Genomic DNA, 18485 nt, shown 5'->3' on the forward strand with positions numbered 1-18485 from the left:
CCCCATTAGATTGCAGGGGGATTTGAACGTCCAGCATCAGAAAATGGGCTAGGTTGAGAGTGTTATCATATTTCCTACTGTTTCATTTTGAGTATATAATAATGTTTTCTATTGGAAAGGTAGGAATACCTAGTTATGTACAGGTTAAATTAGATAAGACATTATTAAAAAGCTCTCTTTTCCAGAGAAAATTTGGTACAGAAATGATTTCATGAAAATTCATTCATTTTATTGATGCTTTATTAATGTTGCATAAATATAAAATTCTACATGTCATAATTTTCACTAATAAATACAAACATAAATAAAAACAAGCTACTTTCAAACAACTAAAAACATTTTAGCATATAGTTTGAAACAGCTCTAAAGCTATAAAAGACCAAACATTGTGAAAAAAATAAATCATCCTCTCTCATAATGCAATCATTTATCAAAGAAAACAAAACAGGAGTTTGATTCATTAGGAAATTTTCAGCATTTATAAATGCAACATGTTCTTCCCCCTTCACTTACTGGCATCATGCTTTCCCTCCAACCTTAGTACTCAGCTCACACTGGAGAAGGACAAGATTATGCCCCATTGTAAGCCTGGTGCTGCTTCGGAACAATGACTCTAGGCATGGCAATTAGATGCATCCTTACCCAAGGTCACCCTGAGGATCCTTCAGAGCTGTCCATCATTTCTAAAACTACTCTCACAAATACTTTTTTCCTTCTTGTAAATGAGATCTTTCAAACCATGTTCTTCTCCTAATCCAAACTCTCTGTTCTCTGTAAGAAGCTTGCAGGCACTTGCATGACTATGGAGGACAAGACTCTTCCCAGGAACCAAACTACTCAGAAGTTCAACGCAAATTTGGTCATTTTACAATCTTTGCCTTGGGCCCGAAAGTGAGTATTGAGTAGGTAATTACCCTACTTTGAAAAAGGAGAAAACAAGTGCAAAAAGAGATTAAGGGACTTATTAAGAATTCCTGAGATTTGTTCAGCATTTTTACTTTCAGCTTACGATGAGTCATATGATCTGATGCTCAAAACAGAATGTTGAACTAAGCAGGGCAGGTGTCCTTTTACAAATGAAGACATTGGGGCTCAAAGACATGAGTCATTGGCCTAGGGTGATGTCACTGGAACCCATGCTCAGAGCCTTGATTCCCAGCCCGCAGAGCCTTTGCTTGTCACACCACAGTTCCTCTTATGACCTTGAACGTGGTGAAGAACAGTGCAATCACCCTCAACACCACCAAACAAAGTACACCGCATAGATACTCTGATGTCTGAGGAAATGAAGGCCATTGTCTTGGATGAGGGAATCCATGCATCATTTTCAGAGGTGTGCCTATATAGTTCTAACGTGTTTTATACTTGGCAACTGGTACGTAAATAACCAGGTAGTTGCCATAATTTAAAACATAGGTATAAATGATAATCAATTGGAGACAAGCTACCAAACAGTATGTTGGGAATTAAAGTACTTCAGATGGGAATGAATGTCTATTATTCAACTTTCAGAATAACAGATTAAAGAACAATCTTGGTAAAAAATATCAATGGATTGATCTTAAAAAATGGATTTTAATGTCCTTATTTCCTATAATTAATTTTCTGATTTTCTTGTTCAAAATTTAAAAATGATTTGTTTTAGCTCTCCCATAAATAATTTTTACTAAAAAAAGAATTGGCTTTGGGGTGGCTGGGTGGCTCAGTCGGTTAAGTGTCCAACTCTTGATTTCAGCTCAGGTCGTGATTTCAGGGTTGTGAAATCGAGCTCCGCATTGGGCTCTGTGCTGGATGTGGAGCCTGCTTAATATTCTCTCTCTCACTCTTCTGCTCTCCCCCTCTAAAAAAGTTGGCTTTGCCCATAGAAAACCAATATCTGTTAGCTTCCTTTCAAACATGAGTTGATGATCAGAAGGCCTCCACTGTGGGCATGATCTTGCGGAAGAATTTATGACCTCGAGAATTTGTATTTTCAAAGATATACCCTGGAGGAGAAGGATAGCTAGCAGGGCAGATTTCCTGTTTCTTTGGTGTGTACTCTATAGAGTACATGGTTGTGTCATCAAATGGAGCAGAACTCTTAAACAAAGCATGTGCAGGTTTGCAGCTCTCTGTTGGAACCAGCTCATGTGGCACATAGTGAGACCTGAAAGTGCTCCAACCATCAAATTTTCCAGATGGGTTGGGAATCTGCTGTTGCTGCTTAATAAGACCTTGACGACAGCATTCCCAGGCTGGAAAATCTTCCTTTGTGGTGCTTTTTCCTTGAAAAGGAAAATTGTTAATTCTTCTCTGAGAAACTGGTCTGATGGGAACAACACGTTTGATCTGATAGGGAACATAGTCAAGATGGCTCGTGCTGTTTAACTGCATGGTACCTGTAGGTGGGACATACTCTTGTAGTTTCTTGACTTCAGGTGGTGGAATTTCCCATGGTTGAAAGCTTTCACGGAATTCAGTACTTCCTTCAAAATGAGCATTTTGGGTCACTCTGGTATATGGAGGTCTGCAGATTTTTGCAGTTTCACCTACAAGACCCTGAAAGTCATATCGGTGAGTTGTGAGATCCTCAAAGGGTTGGCTGGTTGGCTTGTACACTTCTTTTGGCCTTGCAAACTTGAATTCTAGCTGATAAGGTACATAATCAAGGCGATGACTTGTATCACCATTAAAAGGAACTGTAGAGCATTTGGCCACAGGGCTGGGTTTAAAGTTTTGCCTAGGCTTTATCTCCTGAGGAACATAATCATCCTGAAATGTAGTTGAATTTCCAAATTTCACAGTTGGGGGATGATAAGTTTGTTCTGGTTTATAAAGGTCAATTTTCTGAATGTCCCAAGCTCTATAATCATCTTGAAAATAAAAAAGAGAGCATTTTAAAATACTGAAGAAAACAACCATCTTCTAAAAATCATGACTTACTTCTCTCATTGTCAAACATCATTCCATTTCCTTCAGAAAACACTAATCAAGTATGAAGTTGCTCAGATTCCTCTGATTTATGTTTTTTTCATATCCACTTTTCTCTTCCTATCTCCCCACTTTAGTACGTATAACTTTCTACTTCTAGATTTACCTGAATACACAAGGGAATGGAACATCTGAGCTTGGATTGTTGATAGTTTTTGAAAGCCTGTGTTTTGAGTAAAGACAGAGTTTAGGAGATTATGGCTGTGTTTTTCAGGAACTGGTTGGGATTTTCACCATAACTCATGAAATGCTAAAGTAAACCATAAAATCTAGAGATTAACATAAAATCAAAGGCCCAGATACGTGGGCAAAAGTGATGTGAGCATTATTCTTTGCCTTGGAGGGACTCCTCAAAGGAGAGAAAATTTCAATTCCATTATACTATAGGAAAGCCTACCAGATGCTCTGAGCAAACATACAGAATCACCTGAACTATCCAAGAAAGATCGTTACCTTCAACTTTACCTTCTCAGAAAATGGACTTCAAGGTGTCACTAAAAGACAAAGGGCCATCTAGAGGCCAGAGGCCTGAACTGAGTGCTTTCAAACAGCAACTAACCTATTTTATACTTCAGGTTACAAACAACAGAGGTTCCTTCATGATGCTTCAAGAAAAAGAGAGTTCACAGTAAAGGCTTCCAGGGAACTGGTACTGGAAAGCTGTCAGGGTCAGAGGAAGCTTGAGGAAAGAAAGAGCTACTCCCTCCCTCCCTCTCTGCAAGAGCCCATGGTTTCTATTACAGCATCTTAACTTCTCTGCACGCATCTGGTCTGATTGCTACTCTACTACCTGGGCTCTTCTGCCTGTTTATCAGTTCTGTTACCCTACAGGTGGATTTTTTTTTACAGGTGGATTTTGAAGTCTTCACCTTACCACAGCTTCTACTTCATGGCATCCTTTTAGATTCATCTCTCACTTTTATCTAGCTCCATTTTTTCAAATTTGGGTTCACAAGAAGAAGAATGGCTTACTCAGCTCATCTCTTCTTGCCAGACTATTTTGTCTTGTCTCTTGGGCCAAGCATCTACTCTCATCCAAATATCAGTAGCTTGATGGGGTAGAAGTAATCATTCAGTCCACAACTTGGCCGTTGTGGGAGAAATGTCTGTGAATGAAGAATTTTTCTCTCCAAAGTAGGTATCCATGTAAAAAGCATTTGAGTTTTGGCCTTTCCAATAGACATTACATGGACTTTAGTCTAGACTCTAATACGTTATCTTGCATAACTTCTGTCTTTTATAAATTAATCTTTGGAATCTTTACAAAGATTGTATATATTCTTTCCCTTTTAATGTGTAAAATCATAACACAATTTTTCAGAAACTAAAAGGAAGTAACAGGGTGCTTTTGAAGGCCTAGAGTTCCACCTTACTGCCAAAACAACTGAGGAAAATGTTAATTTTATGAGAGAAAATAAATAGAAATGAGTATTTCTCCCTTACCAACCACTAGCTTCAATTTTCAAAAAGGAAGTAAGAATTTGGAAACTGAGACACAAGGTTTGACAGCACATGTTACCATGAATATCAGTTCCAGATAACTGCAGAAAATTGATTTTCCTTTTATACATATGCCTATGCTCATATGCCTGGAATACTGATTATTTGTTTACTCTGGAATATTTATTAATAACATTCTAATGATACCTTTAAAACATCATAGTCTTTATTAATATCATCTGATTTTAGTATCTTATGGACACTTCTAGAAAGGCAAGCATAACGCCATGCACATCTAACAATACAGTCTGGTCATTTGGCAACTGCAGTATTGTCCTGATTAGATAAAGGCAATTCAGTTTCCTCTGCTCATTCTTTTGAGTTCTAGCCACTAAAATTTAGTTAGGAAGTTTGCTTGCTTCTGAACCACTTGAAGTCCATGAGGTGCCTGCATGCTTTTGCTCACCATGAATGTCTGTATGCAGAGCTCCAACCTCATCCTTATTAGTGACCTGTTCTATGTTCCTTTTTGAGGACATAAGTCCTAAGTTGCATATGCTAGTTCTCTTCCTTGGTACTTTGGAACCTGTTCCCTGCGGCATCTTATGGCACCACGGACTTGGAAATAACCTTTATAAAACCAAGGAGCTCCACCATGGGCATTTCTTTCTCAATCTACATATCATCAAACAACTCCCATACTTTTAATACTGCCTGTAAGCTGATGACTTCTACAGGCTGAATCTCCATTCCAGGCTTTCTTTCGAACATCAAACCAACATATTTACCTTCCTACTAGATATCTCTATTTTGAGAGGTAAATGGAAATTCTGTATGCTCCAACTGAATAATCAATCTTGAAGTTTTAATTGAAATTTTAATTTCATTTACATTTAATGTAATAGTGAACGCTGTAGTTGAATTTAAGTTGACTATATTGCTATTTGCTTTTGACTCTTCTCACATGCTCTTTGTTTCCTTACTCTTACCCCTTATTTTCTGCCTTCCTTTGGATAAAGGGTATTTTTATTATTCAGTTTTCTCCATTAGCATTTTATTTTTTTTAATTTTTTTCAATTTTTATTTATTTATGATAGTCACACACATAGAGAGAGAGAGAGAGAGAGAGAGGGGCAGAGACATAGGCAGAGGGAGAAGCAGGCTCCATGCACCGGGAGCCCGATGTGGGATTCGATCCCAGATCTCCAGGATCGCACTCTGGGCCAAAGGCAGGCACCAAACCGCTGCGCCACCCAGGGATCCCTCCATTAGCATTTTAATTAGAACTTGCCCTACTATTAGAATAAAAATGCATTTTTATGTATTAGGGGACCTTATTGGCCTACTTGAACTTAAACCGATATTTTTACCACTTCTGGAGAAGTGGAAGAAACTTTCAACAGTGTAATTCCATTTACACGCTGCTGTCTTTTGTGCTATTACATTTTACTTTTATATTAATATAAAATACGTAATATAACTTTAAGAAGTCAATATTCTTTTATATTTATCCACAAAGTTACCCTTTCTGTGTGTTACATTCCTTCCTGCATTTCATGCTGCCCTCTGGAATCATTTCCTTTGAACCTGAAGAACTTCCTTTACTACTTTTCATAGTATGGGTTGGTTACTAACAAATTCTCTGGGGGTTTTGTTTGTTTCTGAAAACATTTTTATTTTGCCTTATTTTTGAAGGATATTTTCACTAGATATAAAATTCTGGGATTCATTGGGTTTAAAGTTCTAGGGTCTTTGTTTTGTTTTTCAACACTTTAAAGATGTCATTGCATTATCTTCTGGCTTCCATGACTTCAGATGAAAAGTTAGGCATATGTCTAGTTTTTCTTTTCATAAATAATGTGTAGTTTTTCTTACTACTTTTGAAGATTAACCTTCACTTGGCTTTTAGAAGTTTGATGACAGTTGCCTAAGTGTGGTATTCTTTGTATTTATCTATTTGGGGGTTTTATTGAGCTTCTTGAATCTGTGACCTGATTTGTGCATCAATTTTGGAAATTTCTTGACCATCATCTCTCCAGATATTTCTTGACTTTTCATAGGTCTCATATTTTACCAAATGCTAGATGGCATGTATATGTAAACCACAGACATTAAAATCAATGTTATTTTCAAAAGGAGAAAGCTTGGTGTTCCCAATGTTAGGCAGATCACCTTGAGTTAGGAATTGAGCTAGGTTGGTGCTCAGAGGCACTTTTAGTTAGACATAATCTTCAAAATCTTTCTCTAGTTACAAGGACAGGAACTGTGGTGTGTTTGTGGTAGTGTCCTCATTCTGTGGTACATTATGTCCTAAGCACTTCCTCCCAAGTACAGCCATAGGATATTTCTGTGAGATCTTTCTGGCCTAGTCTCCTAGCCCATCATACCCTCTAAACACTCAGCAAACATCCCACAGGGAAAATCAGCCATACATCTGGAGGACTGATAGATTCCAGTTTGTCATACCAGTCCACATATCAGGTGCTCCACTGGTTTGCTTTCACCCAGTAGAGTCTCTGTTATGCCACCCCAGTCTTCAGCCTAGGCTTAGGTGTGACAAATGCTCCCAGGGAAGTAAACAGTTGGCTATTTTAGGTCACCTAAGAAGGCCTCCTCCATCTCTGCAATTTTAGTTCTTTGCTTCCACAGTTGTCTAATGCCATGAAACAGAATTTTTTTATATTTTAAAAATTTGTACATATTTTTAGCTGTTGCAGTGGAAATAATGGCTTTCTGTCATTTACTGTATCCTATCTGGGAACAGAATTCAAACATTTTTAGCAGCTACAAGAAAAATACTAAGCTCTCCAGCCTAGTAATCAAGACTTCACAATCTGATCTCTATCTACATTTATAGAGGTACACCCCAATCTCTTCAGTTCCTGAAATCCTCAGATGTTTACTGAACAACATTTTATTTTTATTTTATTTATTTTTCTGGCTCTATGTGTTTTTGCTCATTTCATCTTAATTTTTGTGATTTCCCTCCCTTTCCTATAGATCAATACTTACTGGTCTCTAATACATTCTCAGGCTGGACTGAAGTGTTATCTTGCTCAGTCTCAATTTTTGGAACATGACTTGTTCCATTAATTTTCTAGTGAATTCTCCTCCTCCCTAATGATAACACATATTATTTATTTCTAGTATGTCTATTTAGTTTTTATGCTATTATTGCTTTTTCCCCTCAATCATAAAGTATCTAAATGTTAACAAACATGCTCAATTCAAATCTCTGCATTCAGATCTCTATAGGGCCTACTACAGAGCAGAGTAATCCTTAAACATTTATCAAACCAAATACTGGCCTATTTTCATCATTCACATTTCAGTATAAATGACTTTCTAAACTGAGCGTGCTGGGGGCAGATACATTTTTGTCTCATAGAACTGCATCTCCAGAATCTAGATTTACCCTTCTCACCATAGCACTACAGGGTTTTTTCTTTCTTTCTCATTATCATATTCCCTCTCTGTCTTTCCTCTGTTTCCCAATTCTCTGTGGATAGTGAGAGAGTCTCTTCTCATTGTGACTTATTGCCAGCTACAGACCTATCCTTACATAAATACCTACAAAACCTGCAGTATAATCATCACACAGAATGAATACTGCATTAGCCCTTAGTATTTATTGTCTCATGCTCCCACATCTGGAAATACAATAACCTTTCCTCACGAGGAAAGGTCAGAAGTGAGAAAATCAGAGGCCCAGGAATCCTCAACATTGGATTATAGGGGGAGAAGTATAGAAATCTACAGGAAACCCAGGTAATGAGCTTAGAGAACGTGTGTGTGTATGTGTGTGTGTGTGTGTGTGTGTGTGTGTGTAATAGTCAAAGGGAATATCAATATTACTGATATTTTTAAAAAATCTTGTAGGGCAAAAAAGAAAAGAAATTATGATGGTTGTTAAAAGACACAGTTGTTTTCACTAATTTTATTTTATGTCCAATTGTTATGGTAATACATGACCTCCTCTGCATACCAGTAAATACAGAACTGCAATTACTATATGCTGTATTGCATTATAACAATATACTTGTTCACCACGTGCATTGTCTTAAAATTTTGTTCCTTGTGTAGCATCTTATGTGCTCACAGCCTAAAAGATGAAAACACAATGCTCCTGACCTCCCTCCCCATAGATCATAGCATACTGATAACATGCAATCACTTACACATTGAACCGGTAAGGGTGATATTTAAAGAAAACATATGCATTCAGCTATTGCCTATTTAAACTGTACACCATTGCTTTTGTTGTGGGTGACATCACTTTTATAAATGGGTTTTATATGAGGATATACCTCATATAAAGGTATATGATTCAGCTGTATCACATAATGAATGAAAAGGATATAAACTTAAATATGAAATCACATTATTAAAAATATAGAAATAATATGTACTAACAAGATAGACTTTACTAAAAAAAAGACCCCATTCTCTAAAAGCAATAGAATATTTTAAAATCTGGTTGATTTTTGGGGAGAAACCAGCCCCTTACTCTTCTAAGTCAGTTGCCAATAGAGAAAAGGTATTTTCACACTTCTTCCATGCTGGAAGTCTTGGAGGAGCTGGTCTCCTAAGTGGTGGTCCAACATTGTCACTGGGTGGATAAGCCTATTTTATTGAGTTAAGTATCGGGAAGCATCTGTTTCATCCTTCATGCTGGTCTTTATCACTATAAAGGGAATATATAGTTCTCCATTTGCTAACTCTTCTGCTTTATCAGTTGGTTCAGAACCTAAATCGTGAAGGGAATTGCTATTTATTTGACCTTCTGAAAGACTCAAGTAAACTCAGTAGAGTTTCAGCTCATTCTGGAATGGAAAGAAAGGAACAGTGCCAACTAAATGTGGCATAATGTGGTAAGTGTGACATAATGCTTTTTCAATGACATTCTTTGTTTTTATGGTTGACCCTTGAACAACACAGGAATTAGGGGCACTGAGCCCCTGCACAATTAAAAATCTGCACATAATTTTGACTCCTCAAACTACCAATGGCATACTGTTGATCAGAAACTTTAACAATAGCATAAACAGTCAACATATATTGTGTATATGTATTACAATGCTCTATTCTTTACAATCAAGTAAGCTAGAGAAAAGAAAGTGTTAAGGAAACCATAAGAAAAAATACATTTAAAGGACTGGACTGTATTTATAAAAAAAGAATCTACATTTACTTGGATCCACACAGTTTGAACCACATTGCTAGTGGGTCAACTGTATATGCTTTTAGATATAAAAAATGAATTAAGTGGCTAAATTTAGACAGAAATTCAGGTCTTTTAACTTTCATTCAGGCAAATGGTCTTTTTTTTTTTTTTTTTCACTATATAATACTACTTTGACCAAAGCAAAAAAAAGTTTCCTAAGTGGTGGGAACTAATTTTGGCAACACACCAAATTATGCTGTGATGTTGGGTGAAAGTGAGCTTTAGTCTTTTTGGCTCCTTCACCTTTGAAATGGCAAGTTACCTTTATAGGTTGGGACAGTGTCCACCTTCCCTCGTTTCACTTGTTTTCTTTCCAAAGGCCGGACTATGGCCACAGGCTGTACCTTGTAAGAATTAAAATCCCGTTTGTAGGTAGTACCAAGATCAATCGCCCCCTGTTTTGGTTTGTATTCTTCTGGTACAGGGCGAGGCTGTTTGACTATCTCATAAGGACGGTAATCCGATCTGAAACATATAAATTTGAAACATAGCCTCATAGGTTCCTTTATTTCTAATTATTTCAATGCAGTATTGATGTTTTCAAAGTTTCTTTCACTTAGAAAGTCTAAGAAGATATTAAGGTGGTGATAGCTGATAAACTGCTTGAAATACTTTAATTCCTTCATGTCCTATCCACTGACTAAATAGCTTAAGAAATAAGTGTGTCAAAAATCCTAGTTTTCAAACATCATTATTATGTGATCTTTAGTTGATTGGATCCTACGTAAATAAAATCTTTTAGTAACTGCATTTTTTTTCTAACTAGAAGGAAATCTTAGGTGAAAGATTTAATGACTCTAAGAAAAAATTTTAAATGTATCCTGAGTCTACTTGTCAAAATCCTTATTTATCCTACTTGAAGACTAAGCTAAATTTGGACACGCTTCTTACTGAAATCATGCTGCTTCCCACTTATTATTAAATAATCAATTAAATGAATAATCAATGTCTAAACTCTGGCCTTCAGTCATAAGTCACATTCATAGTATAGATGTGATTCTCACTCATCTCTGGATCCTTGAGAAGCCCTGGCCATGAATGAGAGCCATAGTGTAGTCCAGCCACCCCAGGCATTTTGCAGAAGTGGTGCTGCAGACACTGGGGCTGACTGGTGGGGTGAAGATGACTGGCCCAGAGTGACCCGACAGCCTGGGTCCAAATTCACTAGATGCGTGACCTTGGACAACTTAGTTAACCTGTTGAGGCCCCAGTTTTCTTATATATAAACTAGGACAAGCATGTCATCTACCTCATAGGGTTATTTTAAGGACTGGAACACGCACATGCACATACACACGCATACGAGAGCCTGGTACATGGCAGCAGCAAGATGTTAGTTCCTACTATTATGACTACAAGTCTTCAAAACTGCTTTTTTCCTTCTGAACTCTACTGTGTCACTCATTTTGTTGGTTTGAACCATCTTATATTACTATTTCCTATTTACGTCCATAAGCCCCCTAAAGCAGAAGCCTCACTGAGTCCCTCCTCCCATTCACAATGTCCCTTCTTAGACTTGGTGGTTCTTGTTCAACTGGGTCCACATGCTCCGGGCCACTGTCCAGCACAGCGGCTTTCTGAGCATGGCTGAAGGGCCATGGTGGCTTCTTTGTGACTGAGTCCATTTCTCATCTGTCCTGTGGGGCATTCTTCCCCACTCCCTCCGTCTCTGGGAGCCTCTTTCCTCCTGCCTTCATGCTGGTTTCTCCTCAGTCTCTGATGTGGCTGTGACCCCGCTCCTCAGCCATTGAACACTTTAGCTACACACAGTACTGTTCTCCCCCAGTGCTCACCCCTGAAGACAGCTCTACTCTCACTTACAACGTCAGTTACTACCAATAATGACCCACCAACCTGTAAATCAGCTCAGACTTCTGAGCTCCCTACCTGCATTTGCAGTGGCATCTCCAAACTTAACATGCCCCCAGTCCAATGCACTATTTGCCCCTGACAGATGTGGTCTGGTGGCTGGTGGCCCATCATAGGGAAGGGCATCACCATCTCTTCAGCTGTGCAGTGACCAACAAGCACTCACCCTTCACCCCTTAGCTCTCTCCTGGGGCTGCTTCATCACCAGCTCCCGCCACCTTGGCCTCCTTTCTCTCTCCAATCTCACCCACCCTTTTCTCCAGGTCATTACCACAACACTCCAAGCTCTCATAATAGCTCATTCAAGTCAGTTCAACAATTCCTAAACTCATTTATATGCATCCACTCTGGTTTCTCTCAAGTCTTTCCTCACCTTGCACCCAAACTGATCCTTTCACTTGGAAATTTGATCAGGTCATGCCGGTCCTCATCTGCCTAGACTCTTACCCCATTCCACACCCCCTCAAAGAACAAGCAAGCACACAAGCAGACAGACAAATGAGAAAGAAAAGAGATGTCCCATGATCTCTTACTGCTCCAATGACACAGAAAAAAATGCATGTGGCCTCCTTCACTAGCTGCCTCCTCTGTGCCCGAGCTGACCTTTTCTGAGAATTTCCTCCTCTCTCTGCTCCTGCCTCCTGCATGCTGCTCATTGTCTGCCATGCATTTCCTTACCCACTTCATCCAGTTAATTGCTTCATCCTTCAGGATTTCACTCATTCCTCTCAATTTCCTGATAAAGTCAAAACTTTTATTCTGGCTCTCAAGTCACCTCATGCCTATTCATAGATTTTTTCCCTGGTGCGATTTTGTACTTATTCTGAGTGATATGTTGCTACCTTCCTTAGACCGCAGCGCCTGTGAGCACAGAGATCATGACTGTTGCTGCTAACTGCTGTATCCCAGGTGCTTAGTGTGGTACCTGACACTAAATAGATGCTTACTAAGTATTATTGAATAGATAAATAGAAGTCACATACCTCTCATTCTCAAGACATCTAAGTTGTTCTTTGCTCTTCCCAAACACCAGCTAGAGGGGAATAGGCTAAAATGCAATCAGGGAGTGGAAGAATCAGGGAGAAGACAGAGAGAAGGCTTAGATGTCTTAGTTTCTCTAGTTAGATTAGTTAAGTGTTAGAAAGTATACCTCCTCACCCAAAGCAACTTTCTATGAGCAGTAATGACTGAATACACTCTTAGACATCAGATATGTCCCCAAACATAGAACATGTCCATAATCATAATTCCAGGGCAGACTTCCTGCCAACTCTGGCACTCACTTTACTGCAACTGTAATGCTATAAAGGATCAAAAATCTTGTCTAGACCTCTGCTCTTTACCCAGTCTCATCCTTTACTATAGAAAAGTATAGAACGATACTTTGTTCTCCCTTGGTACAGATACATCAGCTTTCTGCTGCTTAGTCAACACAGTCAACATGAGGGAGTTAAGGAAAGGTTCCAAACCTCTAGCATAGGGCTCTTGGAAATACTGCTAGTTCCCTGGTCAAAATGTAAAGAAAAGATGCAATGTTTTACTAAGTGTAGAGATGATGATTTAAGAAATGGATATTTTAGTTTTCTTGGCATATTGGACCTTTTGGGAGTTGGGACATCTTTTTCTTTTTGTTTGTTTTTTGGGTTTTGCTTTGTTTTTTTTTTGTTTTACTATCAAGGGATACTTGAACAAGTTACCTGACAAACCCAGAATTGAAAAGCAATTGCTTTTTTAAAGAAAGATATGGCAGGTTACACTTAATTATTTTAACACTTAGAACTAGTTAAACACAGAATCTTTATTCAACAAATATGCTTATTGTAGAATTTATTTCAAATCTCCATTATGGATCATTAAGGCATTGAGGAAGAATGTTAAAGCAAGAAAAAAGAGCAACCACTCCCATTTGCTCTGTCCCAATCGATTGTTCAATTTCTTCATCCTATTTGCTATAATCTATATTTTGTTTATTCATTTGAGTTTTTGGTTCTCAATTGCACTTCCACAAGGCTGTAAGCAACAGGAAGGCACAGTCCTTCGCGTCCCACGTCAGACACAGGGAACAGTGCAGTAGTCGGCCCACTTCACTGAATCTGTGGCAACAGAACGACCAGCAATGCTGGTTAAAAATGCAGATTCCTGGGATCCACTCTGTCACCTGTTGACTGTTTTAGGTGGAACTCTGGAATCTGCAATTTTAACCCTTCTGGATGGTTCTAAAGCAATCTGAGGGCTATGGAAGATTTTCAAATCTGTGGAAGAGCTGCACACCTACAGAAGTCAAAGAGAGTCACCAAAGCACTGTTAACTTCAAGGGTTGCCTAAAATGTTAAAGGTAGAAGTACTGGACTAAAAGTTTGGAAGTTTCAACCTTTGCTCATGCAAGTAAAATGAGCTCTATCTAAAATGATATGAAAATGGTAACATTGCAAATTGAAGTTGTTACAGAGCATTTTTAAAACCCCAAATTCCAGAAATCTGATGTATGTGTTCCTTGAAAGCAAGAACCTCTATTTATTGGTCTTATACTTAACACCTAAGATTGTGCCTTGAATATGGTATGCACATTAATAAGGAAAAGAATGCATTTACAAAGATAAAAAATATTTTTTCTTTAAAGAAGCAGCGGGATGCCTGAGTGGCTCCGTGGTTGAGCATCTGCCTTTGGCTCAGGGCGTGATCTTGGAATCCCAGGATCAAGTCTCATATCGGGCTCCCCTTGGGGAGCCTGCTTCTCCCTCTGCCTATGTCTCTGCATTCCTGTGTCTCTCATGAATAAATAAAATGTTTAAAAAATAAAAAAGAAGCTAAGTCCAAATGAGTTTAGGATTAGGATTTCTTTTTTTTTTTTCTTTCTTTCTTTTTTTCTTTTGTCATCTATCATCCACTGAATAAACACTGAGTGCCTATTATGCTAGCAGACATTGTGCTAGGTTTCTGGAAATAAAATGCTAAGATGAGAAGGGACAGAGTCCCTCTTTGCATGGCCCTCTGAAATGATAAATAATAGGAAGATGTTTTAGGGGCTTACATAGGGGATTTTATCCAGCCTGAGAACCAGGTACAGTGCCAGCGGCCATCAGAGTACTTTGAGATCTATAGGCTACACAGGCACTAACTGGGGTCATGGTGAGGGAAAATTCCAGGTAAGTAAAATAGTATATTGGAAGGCTCTGTGGCAAGAGAATCCTGATATTTTCAAGAGATGAAAAATGTCCTATGGGATGTGAGCATTAAAGAGCACAGTGACAATAAAATCGAGAAGCAATTAGGGACCAAACCAAGAAGGGATTTTGGTAGGGATTTTTATATATATTAAATATTATGGGAAAGTTTTTTTTTAAAGATTTTATTTATTTATTAATGAGAGACACAGAGACAGAGAGAGAGACAAAAACACAGGCAGAGGGAGAAACAGACTCCATGCAGGGAGCCAACCCAGGACTCGATCCCAGGTCTCCAGGACTACGTTCTGGGCCGAAGGCGGTGCTAAACCATTGAGTAACCGGGGCTGCCCTATTATGGGAAAGTTTAAGTATTTTAAGCAAGGAGGTGATAGGATTAGAACTGCACTTTGAAAAGATCATCTCTGCAGGCTGAAGTATAGGAAACAGATCAGAGATGTCAGACCTAGAGTAGATACAGAAAAAACGGGAAGCTCTTGTATTCCTCCAGTTGAAGGTGACAGTGGAAAGCAGACAGACATGAGAGATTTTAGGTGGTTAAAAAAAAAAAAAAATCAAGAAAACTTTCTATTTCCTCTTTTCCTTACTTTGTCATTCTAAGTTACTTCTCATCTTTCTGATTTTCTCAAGTTGCAACTCAACTAGTTCCTTGTTTCTTGGTTCAACTTTGATAAACTTAATAGTTCAATTTAAAGAATTAAAAAAAACTTTATTAAGACTGGAAGAGTTGGGAAAAAAATAAGTCAAGCAAATAGTTTCTTAATATTTACTTAAATGTTGTTATTCCTTCCATTTTGCCACGGCATGCTCGAAATTCTTGCTTGGGTTTAAGACTCTGAGGTGGAAGCACATTGCCATATGTAGGATATTTTTCCAAATATTCAGTTGTAGGGCAAGAATGGCCAGAATTTTCATAAATTCTCGTGGTTCCATGTGGACAGTGATGTCGCCTGTGCAAACATAAAAACACTGCAAGATTATTTTGACTTCCCAAAATATTTTATAATAATTGCATCTTAATCAGTCCTTCAATAAGCATAGGATCTCTAAATTTAAAAGCAGCTTTACTACACACACACACACACACACACACACACACACACAAAACCCTTCTGTTTATTCTGTAGTGGTGTTTGCCAAAACAAGAATAAATTATGGTATGTCCTTTCAGGTGGAAACTCTGGTTTTCCTCTGACAAAGATTTAGCAGGTCTTCTTATACTGAGAAACTGAAAAGCCCACAAGCACATTTCCCAGGTCCCTTGCAGGCAGGTTCCACACAATTGAGCTTTCAACCTGTTGGATGTTCACATGAGACTCTGACTCAGAATGCTACCTGGGGAGAGAGGCAGGACACAGCCCCATTGCTGCAGGATTGTGGGAGAGACAGGGAGGTTGGAGCCAGCAGCCATCCGGCAGCATTCAGCCTTGCAAGGGGGCTTCCTGACCAGCAGCTCCCTGACGTTGGCAGTAAGGAGTGCTTCTGAGGCCTATAGCTTGGCTGCTGCAGGTTCCCGGTTGTTAGTAGAGGCAGCAGCTCCCTTGGCAGCCCAGTTCTGAGATGACATTTCTGGGAATCTTTCCTAAAAATCTTATTTTGAGAACTGTTTCTTCGGTTCTTCAACAGTTCTGTGAGCTATATATACTCCTTTTAAATTCTTCTATTTCTAGACTAGAACACAATAGATTATATTGTCTGTAATGAAGAACCCTGGCCAATATATCATATAAGCTAATATCATGCAGTGGTTAAAGAGAAGGGGTTTGTTCTTGAGGTGCAGCCATTGCAAGATGCAGAGAAAAAGTTGTGGTAGAACAGAATGTATGGTATGGTTTCTCTCTCTTTCCTTTTAAAGAATGTACAAAAATGGTACAAAGGTACAAAAAGCCTTAAAGAACATTTAGTATTTGTGGCGACCAGGATTATGAGGGATTTTCACTATATTCTAGGTTTTTTGCCTTGAATTTGCATACTATGCCTATTTATTCATTTCATAATCAGAAAAAAATAAAAGCTCTTAAACAGAAAAACCCAAGCAAAACACAAAAAAGTAAAATCCCGCAATGCTGAAATATGAGGTCAATTTCTCAGTCCTATGTCATTTGGGGACTAAGTGCTAATTATCCAAGTCCATGGAAGGAAGGTTGGATTTGAAGAAAATGCATATGGTCTGTAGATGAAATCATAACCCCCAGGAAGAACACAGGAGAGATAAGCAGCTTTGCTTAGAGGCTGCTGGACAGCAAGAATTGCCGTGCAGGGAAGAGTGAAGAGGTGGTGTCATAGGCTGTTCAGGAAAATTCAAAGTGAGAGGAGTCAAGAAATTCAGGATTATCAGCTGACAATGGAGGCTTTGGGAAAGTGCTGAAGTGATTTAGTATCACATCTGGTCTTTTGGAAAAATCAGGGACAGGGTACATAGGTCATACATGCAGGTTCTGATTTGGGTGCATGGAATTACAAGAATCAAGTCAAAGCTTTGGAATTTCTCATTGTTCTTAGTTTTATTTTCCATCAAAAACATTCATTCATACTATAACAAAACAATTAAGAAATACTGAAAAGCTTATAAAGGAAAGCAAAAGTCTCCTGTCCCAATGTTTCCAATCTCTAGAAACAACTTTCTGACAATCTCTTTTTAGTTTTTTTGGAGGCTACATCTGCTTTTTATTTTTTCTTTTTAGTAAGCTTTTAACATCTTGATTTATCCACTTAAATTTTACAAAAGTTCAAATCCTAACATAAATGTGACAGATTTTATTGATACCATTCCAATACTCACTTCCCACTGCTACATGATCATTCTTTCATTGTGGGGAATCTACATGCTTCTAATATTTATTTAGCAAATACTTACTTAATTCCTAGGCCAACAGTGAAGCTAAAGGAGAAGACTGTGTTTACAGGAGCTGGGAAGTTGTTAGGCAGGACTCCCAGACCAATCCTTGGTTTCTAGGTGAAGGCTACTCCCTTCTCAGGCAGATCCCTAGGGGTCACTGCCTGGAGGGGACGGGGACAGGGTCAGGGATGAACGGAGAGGGAGCGGGGGCACTGTCTGGAGGGGACGGGGACGGGGTCAGGGATGGACGGAGAGCGGGCGTGGGCACTGCTTGCTTGGAGGGGACGGGGTCAGGGATGGACGGAGAGGGAGCGGGGGCACTGTCTGGAGGGGACGGGGACAGGGTCAGGGACGGACGGAGAGCGGGTGGGGGCACTGCCTGGAGGGACGGGACAGGGTCAGGGATGGAGGGAGAGCGGGCGCGGGCACTGCCTGGAGGGGACGGGGACAGGGTCAGGGATGGACGGAGCTGCAGGTGGAAGGAAGCAAGGCAGGGTTGAGCGCTCAGGGACCTGCATCGCCCTACTCCTGTGGAGTCCCAGGGGGTCCGACCCTCCCCCTCCCCCGCCACGCCCCAGGCCCCAGAGGACCGGTGCCCCTGCGCCCCCACCTCCGCCAGCGGGCCCGCGCTCAGGGCGCACCGGGCCGCGGGGTCGGCAGCCGACACATTCAGCCCGGTAGCGGGCGGGTGCGGGGCGAGCGTCCGCCTCCCTGGGCTCCGGGGGCGCCCGCTCCGGGGTCCGGCCACCCCGCCCGGCCGCCGCCCCGCCGGCCCGCCCTTACCCGCAGGTGCAGATCTGACACAGACACCGGCTCCTCATGCTCTCCGCCCGCAGCGGCCGCCCCGCGGGCTCTCAGCACCTGCAGCTTCCGCGGCGCCCACGGTCGTCAGGGCAACCGCGGACGCCCGGGAGACCGACGCGGCGCCCGCTTCCGGCTTCCGGCTTCCGGCGCGTCC

General features: G+C 40.0%; 1 protein-coding gene across 2 annotated transcripts; it reads right to left on the reverse strand.

Annotated features, from left to right (window-relative positions):
• Positions 1 to 222: 222 nt before the first annotated feature.
• Positions 223 to 18476, reverse strand: SAXO2 (stabilizer of axonemal microtubules 2). 2 transcript variants are annotated; one of them, XM_072801620.1, is made up of 4 exons: positions 18311 to 18476; positions 15459 to 15638; positions 9897 to 10099; positions 223 to 2852 (listed from the first exon to the last, which is right to left on the reverse strand). In XM_072801620.1, the coding sequence occupies exons 1-4, from the start codon at positions 18346 to 18348 to the stop codon at positions 1909 to 1911; spliced, it is 1365 nt and encodes a 454-aa protein (XP_072657721.1). In that variant the 5' UTR covers positions 18349 to 18476; the 3' UTR covers positions 223 to 1908. The 2 variants fall into 2 exon arrangements, with proteins under 2 accessions (XP_072657721.1, XP_072657731.1); XM_072801630.1 differs by lacking the exon at positions 18311 to 18476 and adding an exon at positions 17546 to 18047.
• Positions 18477 to 18485: the final 9 nt, after the last annotated feature.

Source organism: Canis lupus, chromosome 2, assembly GCF_048164855.1.
Source record: "Canis lupus baileyi chromosome 2, mCanLup2.hap1, whole genome shotgun sequence".
NCBI classification, from domain to species: Eukaryota; Metazoa; Chordata; class Mammalia; order Carnivora; family Canidae; genus Canis; species Canis lupus.